This window comes from Vipera berus, assembly GCF_964194415.1.
Source record: "Vipera berus genome assembly, chromosome: 16".
Lineage (NCBI taxonomy): Eukaryota > Metazoa > Chordata > Lepidosauria > Squamata > Viperidae > Vipera > Vipera berus.
The window spans coordinates 4,925,542-4,949,879 of NC_138219.1; the positions used below are offsets into that span (position 1 = coordinate 4,925,542).

General features: G+C 47.1%; 1 protein-coding gene across 1 annotated transcript in view; it reads right to left on the reverse strand.

Moving 5' to 3' along the window:
- The window catches only part of SPTBN2 (spectrin beta, non-erythrocytic 2), a 65,379-nt gene that overhangs the window by 22,364 nt on the left and 18,677 nt on the right, over window positions 1–24,338 (reverse strand). The window contains exons 3-17 of the mRNA XM_081340983.1: window positions 23,213–23,386; window positions 22,348–22,439; window positions 20,719–20,799; window positions 20,079–20,194; window positions 18,926–19,038; window positions 17,495–17,682; window positions 16,474–16,591; window positions 15,602–15,760; window positions 14,069–14,371; window positions 12,181–12,334; window positions 10,347–11,217; window positions 6,551–6,688; window positions 4,358–5,114; window positions 3,063–3,265; window positions 1,303–1,393 (exon numbers count right to left, since the gene is read on the reverse strand). Coding sequence (XP_081197109.1) covers window positions 1,303–1,393; window positions 3,063–3,265; window positions 4,358–5,114; window positions 6,551–6,688; window positions 10,347–11,217; window positions 12,181–12,334; window positions 14,069–14,371; window positions 15,602–15,760; window positions 16,474–16,591; window positions 17,495–17,682; window positions 18,926–19,038; window positions 20,079–20,194; window positions 20,719–20,799; window positions 22,348–22,439; window positions 23,213–23,386 — 3,558 coding nt within the window. The remainder of the gene's footprint in view (window positions 1–1,302; window positions 1,394–3,062; window positions 3,266–4,357; window positions 5,115–6,550; window positions 6,689–10,346; window positions 11,218–12,180; window positions 12,335–14,068; window positions 14,372–15,601; window positions 15,761–16,473; window positions 16,592–17,494; window positions 17,683–18,925; window positions 19,039–20,078; window positions 20,195–20,718; window positions 20,800–22,347; window positions 22,440–23,212; window positions 23,387–24,338) is intronic.

Consider the following 24,338-nt stretch of genomic DNA (forward strand, 5'->3'; position numbering starts at 1 on the left):
AACCCGAAACAATCTTCAAACTGACATAAGGAGCTATAATGAATTCTGATGAATCTTCGTATGTTTCTACGTTTAAGGAAAAGGTGGAAGAGACAGGGTCAGAAAGAGGAAAGGTGGCGAGGTTGTGGTGCAGGAATACAAGCTAATTTGAGGGCCAATCCACATGGAGCTCCGTTTCCATCTGTCCCGTTTGCCATCGTTCGCTCCGTAGAGACTAAAATGGATGTTCTGAAACTTGAGCTAGCCACAAACAAGGAGTGCATATTGGAGGTGGTGGCCCTTTTGAGAGCTGTATGCAATGAAATTTTATTTTGATGTAGGCCAATTGGTGTACATTCAAAGTGACAATAAATTATTATTATTATTATTATTATTATTATTATTATTATTATTATTATTATTATTATTATTATTATTATTATTATTATTATTATTGTTGTTGTTGTTGTTGTTTTGTTGTTGTTATTTTATTATCATCATCATCATCATCAATAATAATATTGGTCAGCCAGATGTTCAGACTGGATTTGGCATTTTTGTCTGCCTATCGAGTCCTTACCAAGGACCTGGGATAGGCAGATGTGGATGTTGGATGGTATTACAGATCCCGTCGCAGGATGGAAGCAGTTCCTAATAAGGCTGCCTTTTGCAATTGACTGATGGCGCATTTGTCAATGCCGATGATGGTGTTCAAGTGGTGCTCCAGTTGTTTTGGGATTGCCCCCAAGGGGCCTATTACTATTGGTACTACCCTGGCTTGCCTTTGCGACAGTCTTTCTATTTCTATGTCTTTGTATTTTGTTATCTTATCTTCTCCAGTTCTTTCTATTATTGACTTTGTAATAATGCCGCTTGGGGGGTGTATGAAAGCCCTAATAAGCAGGCATATACATAGAATGAAGGCTACTGCTAAGCTTGTAAGCCGCCCTGAGTCTTCGGAGAAGGGCGGGATATAAATGGAATTAAAAAAAATAAAAAAAAATTGTTGTTGTTGTTGTTGTCTGCCACTAACTGTGTTTTTCAGCTGCTAACCGCAGAGATGATCGTAGAGATGCTGCCAGGGTTGCAAGTACGAGGGTCATTTGTAAGTCACTCTTTGTCAGTGCCACTGTGACTTCGAGTGGCTGCTAAATGAACGCCTGCAAGTTGACGGCTACTTGTATGCAGAAGCTGGATTATAGCTTCCATCTTCCTTTCAACCAAAACCTTGTGCCATCTATTAGATGATGTCCCCCATCATCTAAGAGATTTGCCTCCCAGCTACTCCCACAGCCCTGAACCGAAGGATTGAACCGTGCTCACCTCTTGACAATCTTGCAGGAAATGTTGAAGGACTCTGTTGTCCCGAAGCCGGGCCAGGAGATCTTGGGCTGCTTCTTGATTTGTCCTGTGTCTGAAAGCACATAGGATGGAGAAGAAGCAGAAAGGAAGAGACAGGCGTGAGTTAATCGCATGTTCTCCCTTGAGGATAATCCCAACTGAGCAGCATCGCTTGCAAGATAATGGAGAACGCCTGATTAATATTTGAAGAGATTGATTCTGTTGCACTTACTTCCTCAACCTTGCAGTCTGGGTATTCAAGGGGGTTGCAGTCCTAACGCATCTGAGAATTACAGCAGTTTTTCTCGAGACCCTTTCAATTCCCCACACAGGCTGGGGAATTCTGGGAGTTGAAGTCCGCAAGTCATAAAAGGGCCTAGTTTGAAGAGCCCTGCTCTAGAGCCAGGGGTAGGCAACCTTGGCTCTTTTATGACTTGCCGACTTCAGTACCCAGAATTCCTGAACCAGCCATGCTGGCTCAAGAATTCTGGGAGCTGAAGTCCGCAAGTCATAAAAGAGCCAAGGTTGCCTACCCCTGGCTCTAGCTTCTCATCTGCCCATGGAACAGCAGATGGAAGCTGTAGCCAAGAGAATCTGAAGCTGATATAGGAGTTGCAAGCGTTCCTAGAGCAGAAAGTGCAGGCTTGTCATCCATACCGTCATGGGTGGATGAATGTAATGAGGTCTACACACAGGGTTATCTTGAAAATACAAAATGTACACGTAGTCCTTGACTTACAACCACAATCGGAACCAGAATTTCTGTTGTTAGGTAAGACAAGTCCTTAAATGCGTCACACCTGATTTTATTATTTTTTTTGCCACGGTTGTGAAGAAAATCACTGCAGTTGTTATGTAAACCATGCAGTCGTTAAGTGAATCTGACTTCCCCACTGACTTTGCTTGTCGGAAGCTGACTGGGAAGATTTGCCAATTGAGTTGGGGGTGGGGGCACGAAGGGAGGCTCAGCCAATCTCAATGTATACATGGTTGTACTTTGACAATAAAGGTTCATTCGAATCACGTGACTCGGGACCCGACGACTGCGGTAAATACATTCCAATCGACAAGTGCCCAAGTTCTGATCACGTGACCATGGAGACGCTGCAACAATCATTAAGTGTGATGAGTAGTCTTCAAGTCACTTTTTTCAGTGCCCTTGTAACTCTGGTCACTAAACAAATGGCTGGAAATTGAGGACTGCTCTCCGTAATGTCTTGCTCGCCAAATGTACTCAATGTTGCAGAACCCCCCCTCCAGCCCTCCATTTATGAGCGCTTGGATCTGACCAAGCCCCTTTTAATAAAATCACACAGGCTGGGGAGCTCCAATAGCCCTAAGCAAAAGAAATCTTGTTCCATGTAAAATGGGGGGGAGAGAACAACGTGCAGGGATATTAGGGTGTTTTAAACCATTCCTGTCGGCCGATCACATTTTTATCCTTCGCTTCCTCTGAGCAGCTTAGGGCAACGTGGGTGGCTCTCCTTCAAACTTTATCCTGGCAATTATCCTACAAGGCAGATTAGCCTGAATAACTGGCTCACCATTCACAGCTGAGTGGAGATTTGACTGCAGCGTCTCGTGTTTCCTTTTCATAGTGCTAGGAAATCACATTCTCTTCCTGGGTTAATCTTAAATTCCCTGGCAAGAGAACCTAGGGAGGCAAAACAACCTCCTTCTCATACTTGTGTTCCCTGGCCTGGAATTACATTTTTTTTCCCACCAACGGCCTTCCTGCTCACCGACTGTCGATAGAATTGACCTTCTCCTGGATCTTCTCAGAGTGCAGACTGTCTTCCATAATGAGTTTCCGCCCAGAGTCAACCAGGCCTTTGATCTTCTCTCCGTTGGCTTCCATGGTGGTCATGAAATCTTCGTGTTTCTTAATGGCAGCCTCAGCAGCCTGGAGAGAGCTGGGCATGCTGGTGTGAGTCAGTACGTATTCCTGTGAGGGAGAGAGGAAAGAAGGGAGGAAGGCAAAAAAAAAAAAGTTAGATTTAGCGTAGGAAGAGAACATGGCAAAAGAGAAATAAACGTCTGCACGCCATCCACATAACTATGTACAAGGTTTTGACGAGGGGACGGCAGTGGCCTCGTAACCGGTTGTCCAGTTCAGCTATCCAGGCGATCACCTCTGGTGTTGCTTCATGCAGGTCTTCTAGGGAGCCAGAGAACGTACGTTGCGCCCAATCTTGTACAACATGTGCAATAGTTTAACAGAATTTAATATTTACATATTTAAGAGAAATAGAGGAGAGAGGAGGGAGGGAGGGAGGGAGGGAGGGAGGCAGAGAGGAAGGAAGGAAGGAAGGAAGGAAGGAAGGAAGGAAGGAAGGAAGGAAGGGAGGGAGGGAGGGAGGAAGGAAGGCAGAGAGAAATAGAAGGAGGGAAAAGAGGGAGTGAGGGACGGAAGGAAGGAAGGAAGGAAGGAAGGAAGGAAGGAAGGAAGGAAGGAAGGAAGGAAGGAGAAAGGGAGGAAGGCAGAGAGAAATAGAAGGAGGGAAAAGGAGTGAGGGAAGGAAGGAAGGAGAAAGGGAGGGAGGAAGGAAGGAAGGAAGGAAGGAAGGAAGGAGAAAGGGAAGGAGGGAGGAAGGCAGAGAGAAATAGAAGGAGGGAAAAGGGAGGAAGGAAGGAAGGCAGAGAGAAATAGAAGGAGGGAAAAGGAGTGAGGGAAGGAAGGAAGGAGAAAGGGAGGGAGGGAGGGAGGGAGGGAGGGAGGAAGGAAGGAAGGAAGGAAGGAAGGAAGGAAGGAAGGAAGGAAGGAAGGAAGGAAGGAAGGAAGGAGAAAGGGAAGGAGGGAGGAAGGCAGAGAGAAATAGAAGGAGGGAAAAGAGGGAGTGAGGGAAGGAAGGAAGGAAAAGAGGAGAGAGAGAGGGAAGGAAAAGAGGGAGGGAAATAAAGAGAGGGAAGGAAAGTCACAAGAAAAAACCACAACACAAACAAACAATTGGTCCTGTGAAGTAGCTAAACAAAAGTTCAGCCTCTAACTACAAGCCCCCCCTCCTCCCCCCCCAAAAAACACCTATCTCTGCTTTACCTGGTTGCTGAGCACTCCTTCCACTTGCTTGGTGTCCCTCAGGAAGATCTGGAAGCCATAAGCCCGTGAAAGCAGCTGGTGCCGGTTCTCCCACATCTGCCCGAGTTCATTCCAGCCCGTATCCAGGGCCTGAAGGCGCTGCTGAAGGAACATGTGCTGGGCATCGGTGTGGCCTTGCGTCACTTCTTCCCCCATGGTCCGCAGTCGCTGGTAGTCGCCCTTGTAATGTTCCACCTCGTTCCGGATGGTCTCGTGTTGGCTCAGCAGCTGCTCTGCCTCTGGCAGGGTAGCCGGGACGTCCTCGGAGGCAATGGCGGTCTGGGTGCGCAAGAGCCACGCCTGGAAGTCATCCAGGTCGCGCAAGAAGCCCTGGAGCTTGCTGGCTTCTCCCAGGGACTCCTCCCGACGGCGCATGGTTCCCCGCAGCTCGTCCCAAGTCCCGTCAATTTCGGCGAGTCGGCTGGAGATGGCAGCGGCTTGCTCTGGGTGCTGGGCGGCCAGCCGGTCTGCCTCTTCGTGCAAGTCCGTGACTTTGCCCTGGATGGCCTCCAGGTCCCGCTCCATGCCAGCCAGCTTGCGCTGCAGAGCCATCACCCCGGCCAGGTCGTTGCCCAGACCTTGAGTCGATTCGATCACCTTGGTTTTCTCCCGCATCCAGGCCTTGGTTTCGTTGCACTCCAAGAAGTAGTTCTGGATGCTGAGGGCCGAGGTCAAAGCTTCCTTCTTTTGGCTCGCCAAGGACTGGAACTGCTGCCACCTGGGAACAGGAAAGGAGATGAGTCCTAAGAAGAAGCCCGGGGGGGTGGGAGTGGGGTGGGGGCTGGCTGGCTGGCTGAGGAATTCTGGGAGTTGAAGTCCACCCGTCTTGGGTGTTCCCCAATCTTCTGAGGCTCATTTGAAACTTGAACAAGCAGGTGGTGGGCCCTCTCACAAATGGGCAGCCACGATGGATGCCCAGATATGAAAAATATGGACTGTCTGACATGTAAATAAGTAACGATGTCCACATCACATCTTTTACCCTTCAGGGTGTACTGACAGAAGAGAGAAACAACTGGGAACGCTCCCACCGACTAGTAGCGTATCAACCGAGAGCAAACCCCACTCCCTTCTAGCACCGATGATGTTACCTAGTTGGGTCATGAAACGTCTGCAAGAAAACAGCCAAGCTCAGAGAGCACCAGGGACCCCACAGTCCTTCCTCCTCCTCCTTCTCCTCCTCCTCCTCCTCCTCCCCCCACCACCACCATCACTACTAGACAACCTCATCTCCTTCTAGCACTGATGTTGTTACCTAGTTGGGTCATGAAACGTCTGCAGGAAAACAACCCCGCTCAGAGAGCACCGAGGACCCCACAGTTAAATCCTGAGCCACAAATATTCTCCTCTAGTGGTACAGTCTTAGAAGTCCAAATGTATTTCTAATCGTCTCCTTTGATTGGGTAGAGGATTCAAGCCCCACCCCACCCCACCCCAGGCCACAAACAGCTACTGGTCCACGGCCTGTTAGGAACCTGTCTGCGCAAGCAAGGGAAGCTTCATCTGCACATGCACCAGATCTAGATGGCACATAAAACCATCCCCGCCCCCTTCCCCCGCCTCCGCCGCCATTCCGTGGAAAAACTGTTTTCCCCCAAAAGATTAGGGGGCCACTGGTGTGGAGAAGAAACCCCTAACCCTTTTTAATACGGAGGATGTTACCTAGTTAGGTCACGAAACATCTGCAAGAAAACCGCTGAGCTCAGAGAGCACCGAGGTCCCCACTCTTGAGGGTGGGTTTTTTTTTTTTAACAGTTGTCTCTTATTTTCATTTATTTATTTATTTTTCCTGAGCAGAAGAACAGGCAGTTTCGGCCTCCCCTCTCAAAAGTTTCTAATTTTTTTCTGAGAATGCCTCAGGGATCCACCAGCCAGCAAGTTGGCAGGTTGGTTGTTGTTTTTTTTTGTTTTTTGGGGGGTGGGTGGGTGGGTGGGGGAAATCGCTGAAAGCTGCTGCTCTGCTTTACAACATGCCAGCTTCCCCTTCCATCTCTTTTAATTAAAACCCTGGAGAAGGGTTTTAAGGCAGGTGGAGCAAAGCGTTAGAAGCTTTTGGCTCCCTTTGAAGTTTTGCAGTCGTGGATTTTTGTCGGCGAGCTCCTCTCTCCCTGCTGGCTGCTCTCCATCCCTTCTCTTGTACCTCTGGGCACTTACCGACTATTCAGCCGCTCCTGGGTGGCTTGAATGCTTGCCTTGTTTCTGTGATCGGCGCCCAAAAGCTGGCTTGCAATCTCGTTCACTGCCGCGATGCGAGAGGCCAGGTTATTCATTTCTGGCTCCAGGGTCTCAAACCTGAGTCACCGAGGAATCAAAGGAGAAGAGAAGCGTGAGAAGGAGTCTGCAGCCTTCCGGCCTTCTAGCCCTACCTCACCAGCCTCGCTATCTTTCAACCGCAGTTAGGTCCTCCAATTACAACCGCTCATTTAGCGACCGCTGGGTGTCGCTAAGCGGCACTACAGAAAGGGACTTACAAGTATAGTCAAGGCCGTGGTTTTCCCAGTTGCAGTGTATGGCTGTGAAAGTTGGACCGTAAGAAAGGCCGAGCGCCAAAGAATCGAGGCCTTTGAACTATGGTGCTGGAGAAGACTCCTGCGAGTCCCTTGGATTGCAAGGCAATCAAACCGGTCAGTCCTAGAGGAGATCCACCCTGACTGCTCTTTAGAAGGCCAGATCCTGAAGCTGAAACTCAAATCCTTTGGCCACCTAAGGAGAAGGAAGGACTCACTGGAGAAGAGCCTCATGCTGGGAAAGGTTGAGGGCAAGAGAAGAAGGGGACGACAGAGAAGGAGGTGGCTGGATGGAGTCACTGAAGCAGGAGGCGTGAGCTTAAATGGACTCCAGAAGATGGCGGAGGACAGGAAAGCCTGGAGGAACATTGTCCATGGGGTTGCGATGGGTCGGACACGACTTCGCAGCTAACAACAACAGTCCTCAAATTACAACCGCTCATTTAGCGACCGCTGGGTGTCGCTAAACGGCACTACAGAAAGGGACTTACAACCAGCACTCGCGCTTACAAACCGCTGCAGCATCCCCACCTGATCAAAATGGGGGCGCTTGGCAACCAGCATGTATTTAGGATGGCTGCGGAGTCCTGGAGTCACGCGATCCCCGTTTGTGACTTTCCCAGCCAGCTTCTAACAAGCAAAGTCAATGGGGAAAAAGCTAGAGTCACTCAATATCGGGTAGGAGATATAGGAGTATAGCCAGCCGCACCAACAGGCTGAAAAACAGCTTTTATCCGTGGGCTGTTAGGCTTTTGAACGGGAAATAATTTTTATAAACTTTATGCAGAATTGACTTGCGAGGCCCGGTGTGTGGTGCAATTAGTTCACATGGTGTAATAAGATGGAGGGTTTGTTGTGACTGTGAGTTGGGGGGGTGGGAGCACGAAGGGAGGCTCAGCTAATCTCAATGTATACATGACAATGTATACTTTGACAATAAAGGTTCATTCATTTCACTTAACAACAGCAGAGATAAAGCTTAACCATGGCGGGGGGGGGAGGGGGGAAAGGACGTAAAATTAAGTGTGACTCATTGAACAGCCGCTTTGCTTAACAATGGAAATCCTGCTCCCAAATGTGGTCGTAAGTCAGGGACTCCCTGGACAGCTGCCCAACGGAGAGGATCATTTTAGCTTTTCATGATTTAAAAATGGAGGTGACAAATAAGACAGTGGGAATAGCCAACAGCAAGGCACCTGCTTTCCTTGCCGCAGGGCTAGGACGGAGCAGAATATAAAATCTGTGAATTAATACTTCCCTAAGGGTTTGGCACCAATCCCTGGCATGCTGAACAACATGTAGGGACACTTGGTTCCTGAACTCCCAGATACGATTAGGATCTTCTTCCCATTTTATTTTCAATTTCTCCACTTGGGTTTATTGATTTATTTTTTTTAAGCCGGGCCTGTGTTAGTCAGAAGCCCAGCGCCAAGCAAGGTGTGGCTTTTATTCCTAAGGTGGGACTAGAACTCACCGTCTCCTAGTGAGTGGCCCAAAGTCAGCCAGGCAGCTTTTATGCCAAAGGCGGGACTATCCACCGATCTATCCACCGATCTTTGTGAACCCAGAATGCTTAGCCTTCTTAGCAGCACTCTGGGAAAAATAACGCGGCGGAGGGCTGAAGTCTAAGTAAGCGTTTAATTCTGGGCAACACAGATTTTGCATTCTACGCTGAAGGGAAAAATAGAGACGGGGACAGGAAGAGAGTTTAAAAAGGAATGTCTGCCCAAACTTTGTTACTTTACGGAAGAGAGTAGCAAAGTAACCTTAAGGGGTAGAACCCACTCAAAACTGGCAGAAGACTAGCTTTCCTGTCCTAATTCGTCTTGCTACGGTAGCGCTGGACTACCGTTATGTAAACAGGCTGGTCTCCCTAAAAGAGAAAATCTACATTTCATTTAATAGCAAAGGATCAAGATCATCCTCTCCTTGGCTTCCTCATATATACTGAGGAAGGTTGGTCTACTGGTTAAGGCACAAAGTTGGAAACCAGGAGTTCACGTTGGAACTGGGAGTTCACGTCCGACCTCGTCTATGAAAATCAGCCCCTCTCTCTCAGCCCATAAGGCTGTTTACTCACCTGTTACTCATAGGGTTGTTATTCTGGGGGAAATAGGGCGGAAGGAGGTACATTAGATGCCTTCGCAGCCTGAAGGCCGTCTTGGAAATAAAGCATCGCTCTCCTTTCCGAAGGATTCAAGCGTCCCCCCCAAAAACGCTTAATAAGGATCCTGTCTCTCCAATCTAGAAGGCAACTTGTGATCCCAGATCCGCATGCAAACCTCTGTCTTATTTTATAAACGTTAAAGAGATCTTTCCAGCTAGGATGACTGAAAACAGATGGCCCTGCTTCTTCCTGCCTTTGGAATGTAAGGAAACGGATGGAAACTATGCTTTAAGAACCGCTAAAGTAGGCATATCATAATTAAGGGGAAAAAAAGTAAGTAAGAGTGAGTTTGGTCTAGTGGTTAAGGCAGCAGCTAGAAACCAGGAGATAGTAAGTTTTAGTCCCGCCTTTGGCATAAAAGCCAGCTGGGTGACTTTGGGCCACTCACTAGGAGATGGTGAGTTCTAGTCCCACCTTAGGAATAAAAGCCAACCTGGTGACTTTGGGCCAATCACTAGGAGACGGTGAGTTCTAGTCTCACCTTAGGAATAAAAGCCACCTGGCTGACTTTGGGCCACTCACTAGGAGACGGTGAGTTCTAGTCCCACCTTAGGAATAAAAGCCAACCTGGTGACTTTGGGCCAATCACTAGGAGATGGTGAGTTCTAGTCTCACTTTAGGAATAAAAGCCACCTGGCTGACTTTGGGCCACTCACTAGGAGACGGTGAGTTCTAGTCTCACCTTAGGTATCAAAGCCGCCTGGCTGACTTTGGGCCACTCACTAGGAGACGGTGAGTTCTAGTCTCACCTTAGGTATGAAAGCCGCCTGGCTGACTTTGGGCCACTCACTAGGAGACGGTGAGTTCTAGTCCCACCTTAGGTATCAAAGCCGCCTGGCTGACTTTGGGCCACTCACTAGGAGACGGTGAGTTCTAGTCTCACCTTAGGTATGAAAGCCGCCTGGCTGACTTTGGGCCAATCAATAGGAGACGGTGAGTTCTAATTCCACTTTAGGACTAGCTGGGTGACTGAGCCAGTCGCTCATTCTCAGCCCAATCTACTTGACAAGATTGTTGTGGTGAGGAAAATAAGGAGGAGAAAGCTTTAGATACGTTCGCCACCTTGGATTATGCATAAAAATGATAACGGTGGGATAAATTAGCAAATAAAAACAATTAAGGCAATGAAAACAAAGAAGCAAAGATTTCCTCCAAAACGTCACTCTTGCCCCTCGGTCCTCACTTGCAGCCTGCTGCTCCCCCCCCCAAGGTTAACTGCAGTCCTTGGCTAGCAAAAGAAGGGCCAGGTGCACCCTGGGAAAAAGGGGGCACGTACCTCTGCTGCACCACTTCCAGATCTTCCAACCTCTCGGGCACGTCCATCGTTTCGATCCAGTACTCTCTCTCGCTGATCCAAAGGCTGCAAGCCTCAGCCTCGCTGAACATCTTGTAGAGGTTAAGCGCGTCCTGCAGGGCCTGTCTGCGATGCTCGGCCAGATCCACCAGTTCTTCGTAGCGCTGCTCCAGGGCAGGCAGGCGCCCGTCCACTTCCGGGGAATGGGCAAAGTTGGGGGGCAAGCTGCGGGCCTGCTCGTGGAGGGCATCCAGGGCCGGCCGGTGGTTGTGAATCTCTTCCTCCACGTCCTTGTGCTTCTTGACCAGGCTCTGGGTCGAGTATTCGTCGTGGCCCATGTCAGAGCTGGAGACCAGGCGGAGAATATCAAGCAGCCAGGCCTCCATGTCGTTGGCATCAGCCTGGAACTGGTAAAGGTTGGAGGCTTGGAGAAGACGGCCTTCCCGCTCACTGGACAGGGTCTCCAGCTGTTCCCACTGCTCTTCAATCTCCTGGATGCGCTCGGCCACCTCGGTAGCTCCAAAGTGGCCCTCGGCCACCAGCTGGCGGCCCTCAGCAACGCTCTGCTGCAATGGCCCGGCCCGGCCCGTCATCTCATCACGGAAAGCGTTGTGCTTGCTGGTAAGGCGCAGCACGCTCGTCAGGTCCTTGCCGAAGTCATCGGAGGACAGAATCTGGCTCTGCTCGCGGATCCAGGCCTCCTCCTCCCCCATGTCCCAGAAGAACTTCCAGAGGCGGCGCGACTCCTCCAGCTTGGCGCGGCGTTGGGCGGCCAAGGCCACCAGTTCCTGATAGCACCGGTTCAGCGTTGCCACTCGCTCTTGGACAAGGTGGGGGTCACAGGGTTTGTATCCTGCAGGGACAGAAAATTGACCTTAGGGCTGGGTTCGCCTGACGCTCTTCGGGAGCTCATTAAACGTCTAAGTCGCTGCATCCGCACAGCAGGCGAAGCTGGCTTTCGCCTGCACAGCTGCAAATGCGTTACCTCGTTAACCAAGTTATTTGCAGACAATCTTGGCTTACAACCACAACTGGGGCCAGAATTGCTGCGGTTAGGCAAGACGGTTTCTAAGTGAGTAGCGCCTGATTTGGCAACCTTTTTCTCTCCGAGTTATTACGTGAGTCACTGCGGCTATTAAATGAAGCAGGCGGTGCTTGAGCGAATTCGGCCTCTCCAATTGACTTTGGTTATTGGATGCTGGCTGGGAAGGTTGCAAATGGTAGTCACGTGACCCTGGGATGCTGCAACGTCCATAGATAAATGGTGGTTGCCAAGCAATTGAATTGTGATCACGTGAACATGGGGCGCTGTGACAGTCGAAAGCGTGAAGACTGGTCGTAACTCACTTTTCTCCGGTGCCGCTCTGTCTTTGGACTGTCGCTAAACGAATGGTTGTAAGTCAAGGACAATCTGCATTTTACAGATTTAATTCATCCATTTTTTTATTTGCACCGCTCATCTCACCTGAATGACTCTGGATGCTTTACAAATAAAAGGTAAGAGATTCTATGAACTCAGCCTAGGAGTTGAGAGATACAGAGCAAGGAGGCAATCTAGCTGGGATTGCAAACTGATTTCTGTGGAAGTCCTAATACAGGGAAATCCAACCTTGGTAACGTTAAGATCTGTGGACTTCAAATCTCAGAATTCCCCAGCCAGCCATGCTGGCTGGGGGATTCTGGGACTTGAAGTCCACAAACGTTGTCAAGGTTGGACACCCCTGTCCTAATGTATTTGTTGGCAGTGAACGGCAAAGCCTGGCTTGCAATTATGCGCGTCTCTTAACTTTAATATTGTTTGATTAAGGGTTAGCACCTTCTCCGGGAGTGGCAAAACGTTGAGCCGCAGCACTGATGGCTTTTACCCGTTCGGCTTGGACAGCAATGTCAGCTTCCACCAGAGCGTGGATCTGAAGGAGGTCCTCCACACCGTGCAAATGTTTCCCAAAGTCCTGAGATTGGAGGCGACCCTACGAGAAAAAAAAAATTCAATTGACGAGAGAACATCTCTTTTTATTTTTATGACCTGTCGGTGTACGTATTTTCAGGGCAGATGCCAAACACATGTCTCTTGTAGACTTGGTTTTCCCATTTATACTTCTGGAAATGGGAAAGACACCCCCCCCCAGCCATGAGTGCGGTTGCATACAGGTAGTTCTCGACTTAGGATCAGTTGGGACCAGAATTTCCACTGCTAGTGACGGAGGTCGTTTAAGTGAGCTGAGTCCACTTTTACAACCTTATTTTTGCCATTTAAGTGGTTAACTTCAAACAGCCGCTAAAACGCATGGTTGTAAGTGAAGGACTTCCGGAATACTGTCTCATGAACGAAGGCGAATATACGTGTCCCGGGATAACGTTGCAGGATCCAATCTGGGTCAGTCAGCGGGACCAGAGGCTTTGTCTTCCGAGTTTTCGGATTCCTCCTGGAGTCCAACTTCAGGGATCCTCTCTCTAGCTAGAGGGAAGTTTAGGCTAGAGACACACGTTCCCGGTGACTGAACCAGATTGCATCCTGAATATTGTCTCCTGGTCAGTTTTTTCATCCACTCCCAATTCATCTGCCTAACTTCCAAATTACCATTTTCTTTTAAATTAACAAGGTAATTAAATCGTTTACATTTAAAACCTGCTCTCAATTTTGCAAGGCTTGGCTTTTCTTGTAGGGCGTTTGTCCTAGATTTCGGAATGCAATGCAAAAATCTCAAGGGACTGCCATTCTCCCAGAACAGAAAATGCCAGATCTTGGGGAAAGCTGAGATTTGACAGTCTGATGGTATCACAGCTATCTATAGGAAGTCCTCGACTTACAACTTTTCATTTAGTGACCTTTCAAAGTTACAACAGCACTGGGGGGAAAAAGGGACTTATCGCCATTTTTCACATTTATGACTGTTGCAGAACCCCACAGTCACACGATCAAAATTCAGCCACTGGCTCATATTTACGATGGTTGCAGTGTCCTGCGGTCATTTTGTGACCTTCTGACAAGCAAAGTCAATAGAAAAGCCAGATTCACTTTACAATCGTGTTACTAATGCTTAACAACTGTGTTGAGAAAAGTCATAAAACTCAATAACAACAACAACAACAACAGAATTGGATGGGACTTTGGAAATCTTCTAGTCCAGGGGTCCCCAATTCCCGGTCCGTGAACCAGTATAGGCCGCAGCATGCCAGCAAACGGTCTGCACAAACAAGCAAAGCCCCATCCACGGGATGCAGGCAGCACACAAAACCACACATTCTCCAGTCTGCGAAAAAACTTTCTTCACGGAACCGGTTCCTGATGCCCAAACTCTTGGGGACCTCCTACTTCAGACAAACGGTTGTCCAACTTCCAGTGTTGGAGCATTCACAACTTCTGGAGGCATGTGGTTCTGCTGATTAATTGTTCTGTCAGGAAATTTCTCCTTAGTTCTAGGTTGCTTCTCTCCTTGATTAGTTTCTATCCATCCACTTAAAAATAAGTCTTGCTTAACCACAGAAATTTTGGGCTCAATTTAAGTTGAGGACTATCTATGTCGGCAAACCCCTGAACTGGATGAAATTGGAGATTCCTGTTTCTTTTGGTGTATTTTGGTAATCCAAGTTAAAATGATTGATATGGTTCCTTAAGGACCATTCCTAGACCACCTTCTCCTCCTCCTCCTCCTCCTCCTCCATCCTTCAAGCGTCATCCGTCGATCTCCTGGCCTGCTTACCTTCATTTCTTCCAACCAATCCATGAGGTAGGTCAAGTCCTGGAGCATCTTCTGCAGCTCAAAATGGAGCAGGAGGCGTTCACGCCGCGCAGCCACCAGTTCCCGGAGGTAGTCCCAGAGCCGCACCACGTTATTCTTGCGGGCCAGCACCCGCTTGATGTCGTGGTAGCCCTCGGCCTCCAACTCATCGGCCACGGCATTCACAGCCGTCACACGCTCGTTGTAAGCCACAATGTCTGTCTCGATGGCTTCATGTTTGCGCACAGCAGCCTCCACTGCTGAAATATCTGAGCCAAAGTTATCCTGCAGGGGGTTTTTTTCGGAGGGTTTGGGGGAGAGAGGCAGAGAATGGGTTATCATCCTTCAGGGAAGTTATTTATTTATTTATTTATATCCTGCCTTTTGTTATTTTTTAGAAATAACTCATGGCAGCAAATATTTCTGATACCTTTCTCCTCCTATTTTCCTCACACCCCTGTGAGGTGCATTGGGCTGAGTAGGAGTGATAGGCCCAGTGTCATGCAGCCAAGCTTTCATGTCTTAAGGTGGGACTAGAACTCATCATCTCCTAGTAATTGGCCCAAAGTCACCCAGCTGGTTTTTGTGCTAAGGTAGGACTAGAACGCACCACCTCCTGGTGATTGGCCCAAAGTCAGACAGCCGCTTTCATGCCTAAAGCGGGACTAGAATTCTTGGTTATTGGCCCAAATCACTCAGCTGGCTTTCATTCCTAAAACAGAACTAGAACTCACAGTCTCCTAGTTTCCAAGCCAGCAGCTTAACGACCAGAACTGTCTCCCTGTCTGGCCCATATCCAACTAGATCAATAATCGGATGTGGGATAGCAAGGAGATCAATAAGCAGGAGGCTACGTGAGGGATGAATAAGAGCTGGGAAGTGTAAAGTGTTTGGTGGGCTTCTATGTCATTAAAGTGACACCCCCAGGCCCACAAACAAGGCTATTGTGCTTTGTGGAGCTGCTTCGTCTTTCTGGCCATCAAATGTCAAACAACCCCAAGGGATTTTGCTGCCTGGGGATAAAGAACAGGACGGCAACCCTCTCTGTTCTCTACACAGAAACATTTAAGATACACGATGCAATTTCACTTCCGAGTAAGATCAGGAAGATAAGCAGCTAAACTTCGGTAGACACCAGCGGACTGATGACATTTGAGAACAGCTTCCGGGGGCTTTCTCAAATTGAAGAAAAATCCACGTTTTTTAATTTAACAGAACGGGTGACCTCTTGTGATATTTCCCACTTCCCAGCATCCTTACGTAAAACAAGGGGAGGAGACACCCGGCACTAGAAATGAAGTCTTGGCATTAAGATGTTCCCAGCTGTCCTGCTCTGGTTAAATGCTGGCAACAAGGACAGGTGAAGTCCATCCACTTGGCATCGAACCCCCCCACCCCCACCCCGCTTCGATGCAAAGTGGAATTCAGAGTCTTGTGAAACCTCAGGGAATATCCAGGTGAGGTTTTTCACCTGCCATTGGGCCAGGTACATCTTTCCATTTCCACAGGACCGACCTGGGAGACGAGGCGCTGGTTTTCACTCAGCCAGGTTTCACGCATGGCTGCTTTGCGATCAAAGCGAGCTGTCAGCTGTTCCAGTTTCTCTTGTCGAATCAATTCATTGCGCAAAGCCAGTTCCCGCTCGTGCTCTGCCTTTTCCAGACGCTCCCAGCCCTGCAGACAGTTTGGTGGAGAGAGAAAATAATTGATATATTGGAAACCTGAATGGGTGAAGAAAAAGGAAGGTTTCGAAGCTGCAGGATTTCATTATGGCATCTCATAATGGCATCTCAGGGACAAAGTACATTTGACATGTTCAGAAGCCCTATTTTTCAAAACCAAGTTAAAATTACAGCCTCCTCTCTTGGCCTTAACCATAACCCAGATTTCAAAGAGTGGATTAGTCTATTAATCATTAATCACGATTAGCTGATAGCTTCCACTGGAATCCAGAAGCACTGGCTCTTGATTTTTAATGTATTCTTGAAACTTTTCCCCTATTAGTATTATTTGCTTTGTTTTATTTGTTTAACGGGCTGCTCTAGTCTTCCAAATGAAAATCAGGGTGGCGGTTTCTGAAAAGACGCAAAGGGATACATCAGGATATATATTGGGATTTTTCTAAAGACTGGCCTTTTCCTGTATAGAAGAGGCAATAAAAGGCAGGATGGATAACAGAGAGGATCATACTTTTTATTAAGTCATAAAAGATGGTTTACAACCTCCCAGGGCCGGGTTCGCTAACCTAACCAAACAAAACAACATCACGCCTGATAGCGCAAAGTGCAAAATGCAGCCGGGATCCGATTGGCTGAGTGAGAAACACAGCCCTCCCACCCCTGCAGGCAGTTGACAGCATGTGCTCCTTTGCAAATGGACTATCTCACCTTGTTGATGTCAGAAATGAGCCTTCCTTCCCGCGGTGTGTAAACTTTCTGATTGTTGGCTCTCATTTTACTCTGGATGGTGAAGAGCAGGACTTCGAGATTCCCCTTCTCCGTGAATCTAAGCGTGAAATAAAATATTTTAGTTAATAATTGTTAACTTAAAAAAAACCAGCTGAGGTGTAAACATGCACGTTTCTAAATGCAGGCAGCTGCTTAACACAGGGCCTCTCCATTAATACCACTTTACAATGCCTTGGTAGGGCCACACCTGGAATACTGCATCCAGTTTTGGTCACCACGATGTAAAAAAGATGTTGAGACTCTAGAAAGAGTACAGAGAAGAGCAACAAAGATGATTGGGGGACTGGAGGCTAAAACATATAGGGAACGGTTGCTGGAATTGGGTATGTATAGTTTAACAAAGAGAAGGGCGAGGGGTGACATGATAGCAGTGTTCCAATATCTCAGGGGCTGCCCCAAAGAAGAGGGAGCCAAGCTATTCTCCAAAGCACCTGAAGGCAGGACAAGAAGCAACGAATGGAAACTAATCAAGGAGAGAAGCAACCTAGAACTAAGGAGAAACTTCCTGACAGTTAGAACAATTAACCAGTGGAACTCCTTGCCTCCAGAAGCGGTGAATGCTCCAACACTGGAAGTTTTTAAGAAGAGACTGGACAGCCATTTGTGTGAAATGGTATAGGGTTTTTTGCCTGAGCAGGGGGTTGAACTAGATGACCTCCAAGGTCCCTTCCAACTACTACTACTACTACTACTTCCAACTACTTCTTCTTCTTCTTCTTCTTCTTCTTCTTCTTCTTCTTCTTCTTCTTCTTCTTCTTCTTCTTCTTCTTCTTCTTCTTCTTATTATTATTATTATTATTATTATTATTAATTATTATTATTATTATTATTATTATTATTATTATTATTATTATTATTATTTCCTGGCGTGAGACCCTATGGGGATTTTTAGGAAGATCACCATATTTCTGGGACTGCCGACAAACCTGTTGACACTTACTTAGGTGGCTTCTCCACAGTGCGATAGGTATTAAAAGCCTGCAGCTGATTCTGCACTCCACTCAGGCAGTTAGCCAGCTTCCGGTCATTCAAGGTCAAGATGGTCTGCTCAATCCACTGCAGAAGATCCGACGCCAGAGTCTCGTACTTCTCTATGAGCTTGTCGGCTTCAATGGCGTGGTCCAGTACCTGCCCCCCCACAAAAAACAAACAAACCCGAGTTATCCAGTTGCTTTGGGAAGACCTTGAGAAGACCTTCTTTGGAAGATGTATAGATAGTCCTCGACTTACAAGAACTGGGAGCAGAATTTCCATGGCTAAGCGTAGTGGTTATTAAAGAGAGTCACACCTGATCGTACGACTTTTTTTTTTCTTTTCCCCATGGTTGTTTAGCGAATCACTGCAGTCACTAAGTGAACCGGGCAGACAATTGAGCAAAGGCAGCTTCCCCCACTGGCTTTGCTCGTGGGGAAGGTCACCAAGAATGATGGCATGATCCTGGCATGCCGCAATCTTCATTGATCCGTGCAGATTGCCAAGCAGGGGGATGCTGCAATGGTTGTTAAGTGTGAGGATCAGTCACTTTCTTCAGTGGCATTGTGACTTTGGTTGCAAGTACTACTTATACACCTAGGCCAGTGATGGCGAACCTTTTAGAGACCGAGTGCCCAAACTACAACCCAAAACCCGCTTATGAATCGTCGGGTGCCGGGTGGCCGTGGCCCATTGGGTGGGCGTGGCTGCGGTGGTAACGGCAGACTGGGTGGGACTAAAAACTTCAATCAATCAATTCCAACTTTGCCAGATCTTTTTCCTGTGAGAAGTTGAAATTGATTGAACCTTTTTTTTTTTGCACATGGTGGCGGAGGCCTAAAGCAAAAAGGTTTTATAAAACACAGCTGAAGGCCTAGGACTGGGGCGACAGCCCACGTGCCCTCAGAGACGGCTCTGTGTGCCACCGGTGGCACATGCGCCATAGGTTCGCCACCACTGACCAAGGCTTTAAAGACCCACAGTTTGTTTGTTTGTTTGTTTGTTTGTTTATTTTATTTATTTATTTATTTATTTATTTATTTATTTATTTATTTATTTATTTATTTATTTATTTATTTATTATTGGGACTTATATGCCGCCCTATCTCCCGAAGGACTCAGGGCGGCTAGCAACAGTAACATATAATAAATACAGAAGTTAAGATAAAAAATTAAAATTAAAGGCCTCTGTACAATAAATTAAAATTAAAATAAATTAAAAGTTAAGAGTTAAAAATTAAAAACATAATTAAAAAATTAAAAACAGTTGGTGGCTTAACCCACCAGAAGCCCACCAAATGACGTCTCTCTTCCAGCTCTCATTTGCCCTGGATCTCCTGTCCCCCACCCCTCAACGTGGCGCGCACACGTTCAGTTGCTCAACCCTCCTGCTTGGTACCTTTCCAATCCGCTTCCCTTCCACAGCCAAGGCCTTCATCTTCGAGAAGTAGTGGTAGTAGGTGGCCACATAAGTGATGATGGATTTCTCATCAGGTTGATCGACATTCACGTCTGGTGGGAAGCCGAGGAGAAAAGAGGTGGCAAGAGAGAAACAAAAGATTTAACACTTCATCCTTGCAGTTCCCACTCAAGCGCCACGCAGAAGGCAGAAGCAACTTTAAAGGCTTGCCTCCTAGTTGCTAAACCTAGTTTATTTTTTATTTTATTATGAAACTTATTTATTATTATTAGTTGCTAGACTTTCTACTTATCTGCATGGGGGGGAAAATCGCCAAATTTCCTAGAGTTGTCTAAACCTGGGGCGGCAGCAGCACTGGCAGATGCTCAAGAGGCAGAAGGTCTAAGTTTCCATCCTCACTTTTGCCCAGGAGCAGGAGCAGACTTTGGTGCGTGTTGTTGGATCAACCCTCCAGAAGGAGATGTGAGGGAAGGTGAGCATTTTTCAAATGGTGATGCTGAGCAAAATGACTTTGTATTGGCTGGTTTCTCCACCCAGCTGGATCTGCTTCCTCTGCAAAGCTAGCTAAGTCGATGCAGTGCAAATTCTCTTCTTAGCTGGCAGAATTGGCCTAATATTCTCCATTGATCCCTCACGGGTCAATCAAAACAAGTCTTGAACAGTGTTCCTCAATCTTGATAACCTGGAGATGTGCGATCTTCAATTCCCAGAATTCCTCAGCCAACCAAACTGGTCAGGAAATTCTGGGAATTGAAATCCACGTCTTTCCAAACTGGCCAGATGGAGAAATCTAGAACCTAGAACCTACAGATACGGAGTTTGTACCTTTTCAAAGACCTTTGACCAGATGTCCTATCATCCCAAGCTGTTGACCCAGCTAGCTGAGGCAGATGGATCTCAAAGGCCAGATAGATATGGCAGGAAGCAACTATCCCGGTTCTCCTTTGTTGGTGCACATATATTCAGTTTTAATATGATTTGCTTTCTTCCTGTACTGCCTGTATCAGAACAGCTAGCTGCATCTTAAGGCTGGAAGCTCTTTGCTCTAGAATAGGATGCAACCACTGCCCAGAAGCAGTAGAGATCCAATCCGAACAAAAGACTCAAGGAAAAAAAAACTAGCTGGACCCACCTTCAGGATCCAAGAGTTTGGTAAGGCCCAGCTCCTTTTCAGCCACATTGAAGGCATTCTGGAGATTGTAATGTGCGTTACATTTCTTCAAGGTATCAATGTCTATCAGGTCTGGCCTGTTGAGGACACAGAGATGAAAACACATGTATGCAGATATATATGGAAGGAGTGACCTTCTAGGTGAGAACCACAAATTCAAAAAGTTTGAGGCACCAGGCTAGAAAGTGGGGGACCATGAGTTCAAGTTCCATCACCCAGCTGGCTCTCAGCCAATCGCCAGGAGACGGTGAGTTCTAGTGCCGCCTTAGGCATGAAAGCCGGCTGGGTGTCTTGGGGCCAATCGCCAGGAGACGGTGAGTTCTAGTCCCGCCTTAGGCATGAAAGCTGGCCGGGTGTCTTTGGGCCAATTGCCAGGAGAGGGTGAGTTCTAGTCCTGCATTAGGCACGAAAGCCAGGTGGGTGACTTTACGCCAGTCCTCCTCTCTCAGCCCAACCCACCGCACAGAGTTGTGGTGGGAAAAATAGGAGAGTTTTGATCGTCGCCTTGCATTATTTGTAAAAAATAACAAAAGGTGGGACACAAATAAATAAAATACACGTATGCATATATTATATGTATAGGTATATTGTTACAAATGACCTGTGTTTGTGGACAATTGCGTTGAAAGCCAGGCCATCTCGCCAGCTTGTGGTAAAGTTGTGGACATTCACATTTGGGTACCTGTAAGAGAGCAGAAGAGATGACCTTCCTTTACTCATTTTGCTTTATTCCTGCCAGAGAGATTAATCTCTCCACGAAGGCAGAGCTCCCTAATTTTTTTCTTTCCAGGGACCATTTCATTCATCAAAAATTCTGAGGAGCATCACATAAACCAGTAGACAATGTAGCAAATATGATTCCCAGATCCCCAGAGGTTAGAATCAAATACAAAGTAAATATTTTTCTTTTTAAAATGTACATAAAAAGTTTAAAAAAAATTTGAAACACACACACACACACACACACACACACACACACACATTAAGGTCTTGCAAAATCACCCAGACTTTACCGTTTTGACTGGAAAACCAGCAAGGTCTGATGACCAGTGAAATGCGGATAGACAGACAGAGAGACAGACATATACACTGCACACTCATATGTACCCATAGAGATAATCTGCAATATAAATGCAGATTTCCAGTCATTCCAAAGGTTGGAGGCACAACATAACGAATGTAAACCAGAAAACCTAACCTTAAGTTACTCATACTTAAGTGGTGAATGCTCCAACACTGGAAGTTTTTAAGAAGAGACTGGACAGCCATTTGCCTGAAATGGTATAGGGTTTCCTGCCTAGCAGGGGGTTGGACTAGATGACCTCCAAGGTCCCTTCCAACTACTACTACTTCTTCTTCTTCTTCTTCTTCTTCTTCTTCTTCTTCTTCTTCTTCTTCTTCTTCTTATTATTATTATTATTATTATTATTATTATTATTATTATTATTATTATTATTATTATTATTATTATTATTATTATTATTATTGTGTCGGAAGCACCAAAGTGCTTTGGTGGTGGTTTCCCACTGTTGCCCAGGGGATGCCCTGTTGGGAGCTCCTTTCACATTCCCGTGAAGGTGCCCACCAAAGTGCTTCTCATCTATCTACTCACGGTCACCTGCTTTCGAACTGCCAGGTCAGCAGGAGCTGGAGTGAGTGAGTGACAGGAGCTCACCCTGTCCTGCAGCAGCAACCAGGTCTCGAACGCTAGCCTGCCGATCGTCAGCCCAGCGTTCTGAGGCACCACGTGAGGCACCACGCTCACAGCTTAAGTTGTATTTTGCAACCTGATACTCCTGCCTGGCAGCTTGAAACTTCTTCCTTGTAGTTTTAACAACACCGGTTTTGCAGTGTCCTTGTAGTAGTCTTACTTGAGGTGGGATTTCCGGATTCTTGAATTTTCAGAATGCTTTCAACTCGCCTGGCCGTTGCTAAGAACTCTGGGAATGTAAGTCCCGCACAGATTAAGGAAGATAGCTCATTTACCATCTCTTTTTTAAAAAAAAATAGTTCCAACACTAAGGTGCCTTAAGCAAATTCAGAAAAAAAATGCTTAGAAATATTTCCCAGAGCTTCTGGCACACCTCTCCTTTTCCGGATGCTAGATCCCTTCTTCCCTGGTTTCCTACATCACTAATTCTTGATGGAAAGCAAGATAGGAGAATCCCAGTTAAGGGTTAGCCAGGAAGGAGAGAATCCCCTACAAGCGTCACCCTGTTTATCCTCTTACCCAGCTGTTTTCATCTGACACCAAAGCAGGAGGGCATCTTTTGCTGACTTTTTCTCCTTGTTATCCTCCGTCTCCACGCTGATATCTTGGATCTACAAGAAAAAGATCGAAAGAGAACCTCGGTTGATCAGAATCACTCACGGTCCGTGTGAGTGCGTGTTATCTTTTTTTTTTTTTTTGCTTTTCTTTTCAAGTAAGAACGATGAAAACCAGAAAAAAACATCCAGGAAAACACCACACCAGGTAAAAAGGAAGAAAGACATCCCGATCTTGCTTAACGAGCGCAAATCCAGAAGAAAAAAAATTGACAGCACTGATGCTGTTTGTGTGCTATTTTGCATTGTTTATTATAAAAGGAGGGCAACAATGGTAAACCTCCCCCCTTAATAGGGAACTGCTTAAAAAAGGTTCTTCTGTCCCTCAACACTGCGGGAGGGACCTTAGAGGTCATCTAGTCTAACTACGTGCTAGGTGGCAGTCTCCCATAAGCTGACAATTGACACTTCTTCCTTGCAGCTTGAAACTTCCTCCTTGTAGTTTTTAACACGCTGGTTTTGTTCCTGCCCTCTGGAAAAACAGAAAATAAATCCACTCCCTGGGGTGTGTGACAATCCTTCAGATATTTCAGAATGATTTCCCCCCTTAATTATTTACCCCACAGGCTAGACACACCCTGAATCATTTAATTATTCTTCCATCATGAGAACTAGAAACTTGATTTTGATAGGAAAGTTACAGCAAGAGCCTCCATTTCAATCTTTTGGCTCCCATTCTTCCTGAGGAATGTCCTCAGTGGTGCTGTATCCCTCGGAGGCAAAAGAATGAAGGGTAGGGGGTGGGGGTGGGGGAACATTCTGGAACATACCTGGAAACGGAGGATAATCGTCCAGATGAGGCCCAGTGTGAGTCGGTGGTTGCCATCCACAATATCGTGGGAGCCCATGTTTTCCAGGTGGACTCGCTGTTCCTTTAAAAACTGGAGGGCTTTGTCCACATTCTCCAGGCAGTGTATCCGCATTCGGCCCTTGGTCGGCTTGGGCTGAGGAGAAGGGAAAAAAGCAGGCTATAATTTCCCCTAAGGACAGGTCGAAAGCGTTCTGCATTTCACTAAGCTTGTTTACACACCTGGAAAAGCCTTTTCCAAAGTTAAAGGTTTCTCAACCTCAGCAAGCTTTAAGATGGGTGGACCTCAACTCCCAGAATTCCCTAACCAGCGGGCGTATAGCCATGCTATTAACAGAGTGAGCGCCTGTTACTCGTCCCACCTTCTGCCAACCTAGCAGTTCGAAACCACGTAAAAAAATGCAAGTAGAAAAATAGGGACCACTCTGGTGGGAAGGTAACAGCGTTCCGTGCGCCTTTGGCGTCTAGTCATGCCGTCCACATGACCATGGAGACATCCTCGGACAAGCGCTAGCTCTTCGGCTTTGAAACGGAGATGAGCACCGGCCCCTAGAGTCGGAAACGACTAGCACGCACGTGCGGGGGATCCTTTACCTTTACCTTTATACCCATGCTGGTCTGTTCCAGCAAACGAAGGCTGCTGTGTTCCCACAATGTGCTTTAACAAGACCAATCGACATCTAACAACAGCACTTAGACTTATGTATCACTTCACAGTGCTTTACAGCCCTCTCTTAAGTGGTTTACAGAGTCGGCCTATTGCCCCCAACAATCTGGGTCCTCGTTTTACCCACCTCGGAAGGATGGAAGGCTGAGTCAACCTTGAGCCAGTCAGGACCGAATTCTAGGCAGTGGGCAGAGTTAGCCTGCAATGCTGCATTCTAACCATACACCTTTGCAGAAGACACTAATGTGAGCTATTATTACTCTGGTAAAATCTAAACTGTTGGATCAGTTTATGGCTCAGCAAGGGAGCTGTAGTGGTTTGCGCGATCAGGCTAGATAGAAATTAGGAGACAGTGAGTTCTAATCAGCTGCGTGACCTTGGGCCAGTCACCTTGTCTCAGTCCTAGAAAGGAGGCAATGGC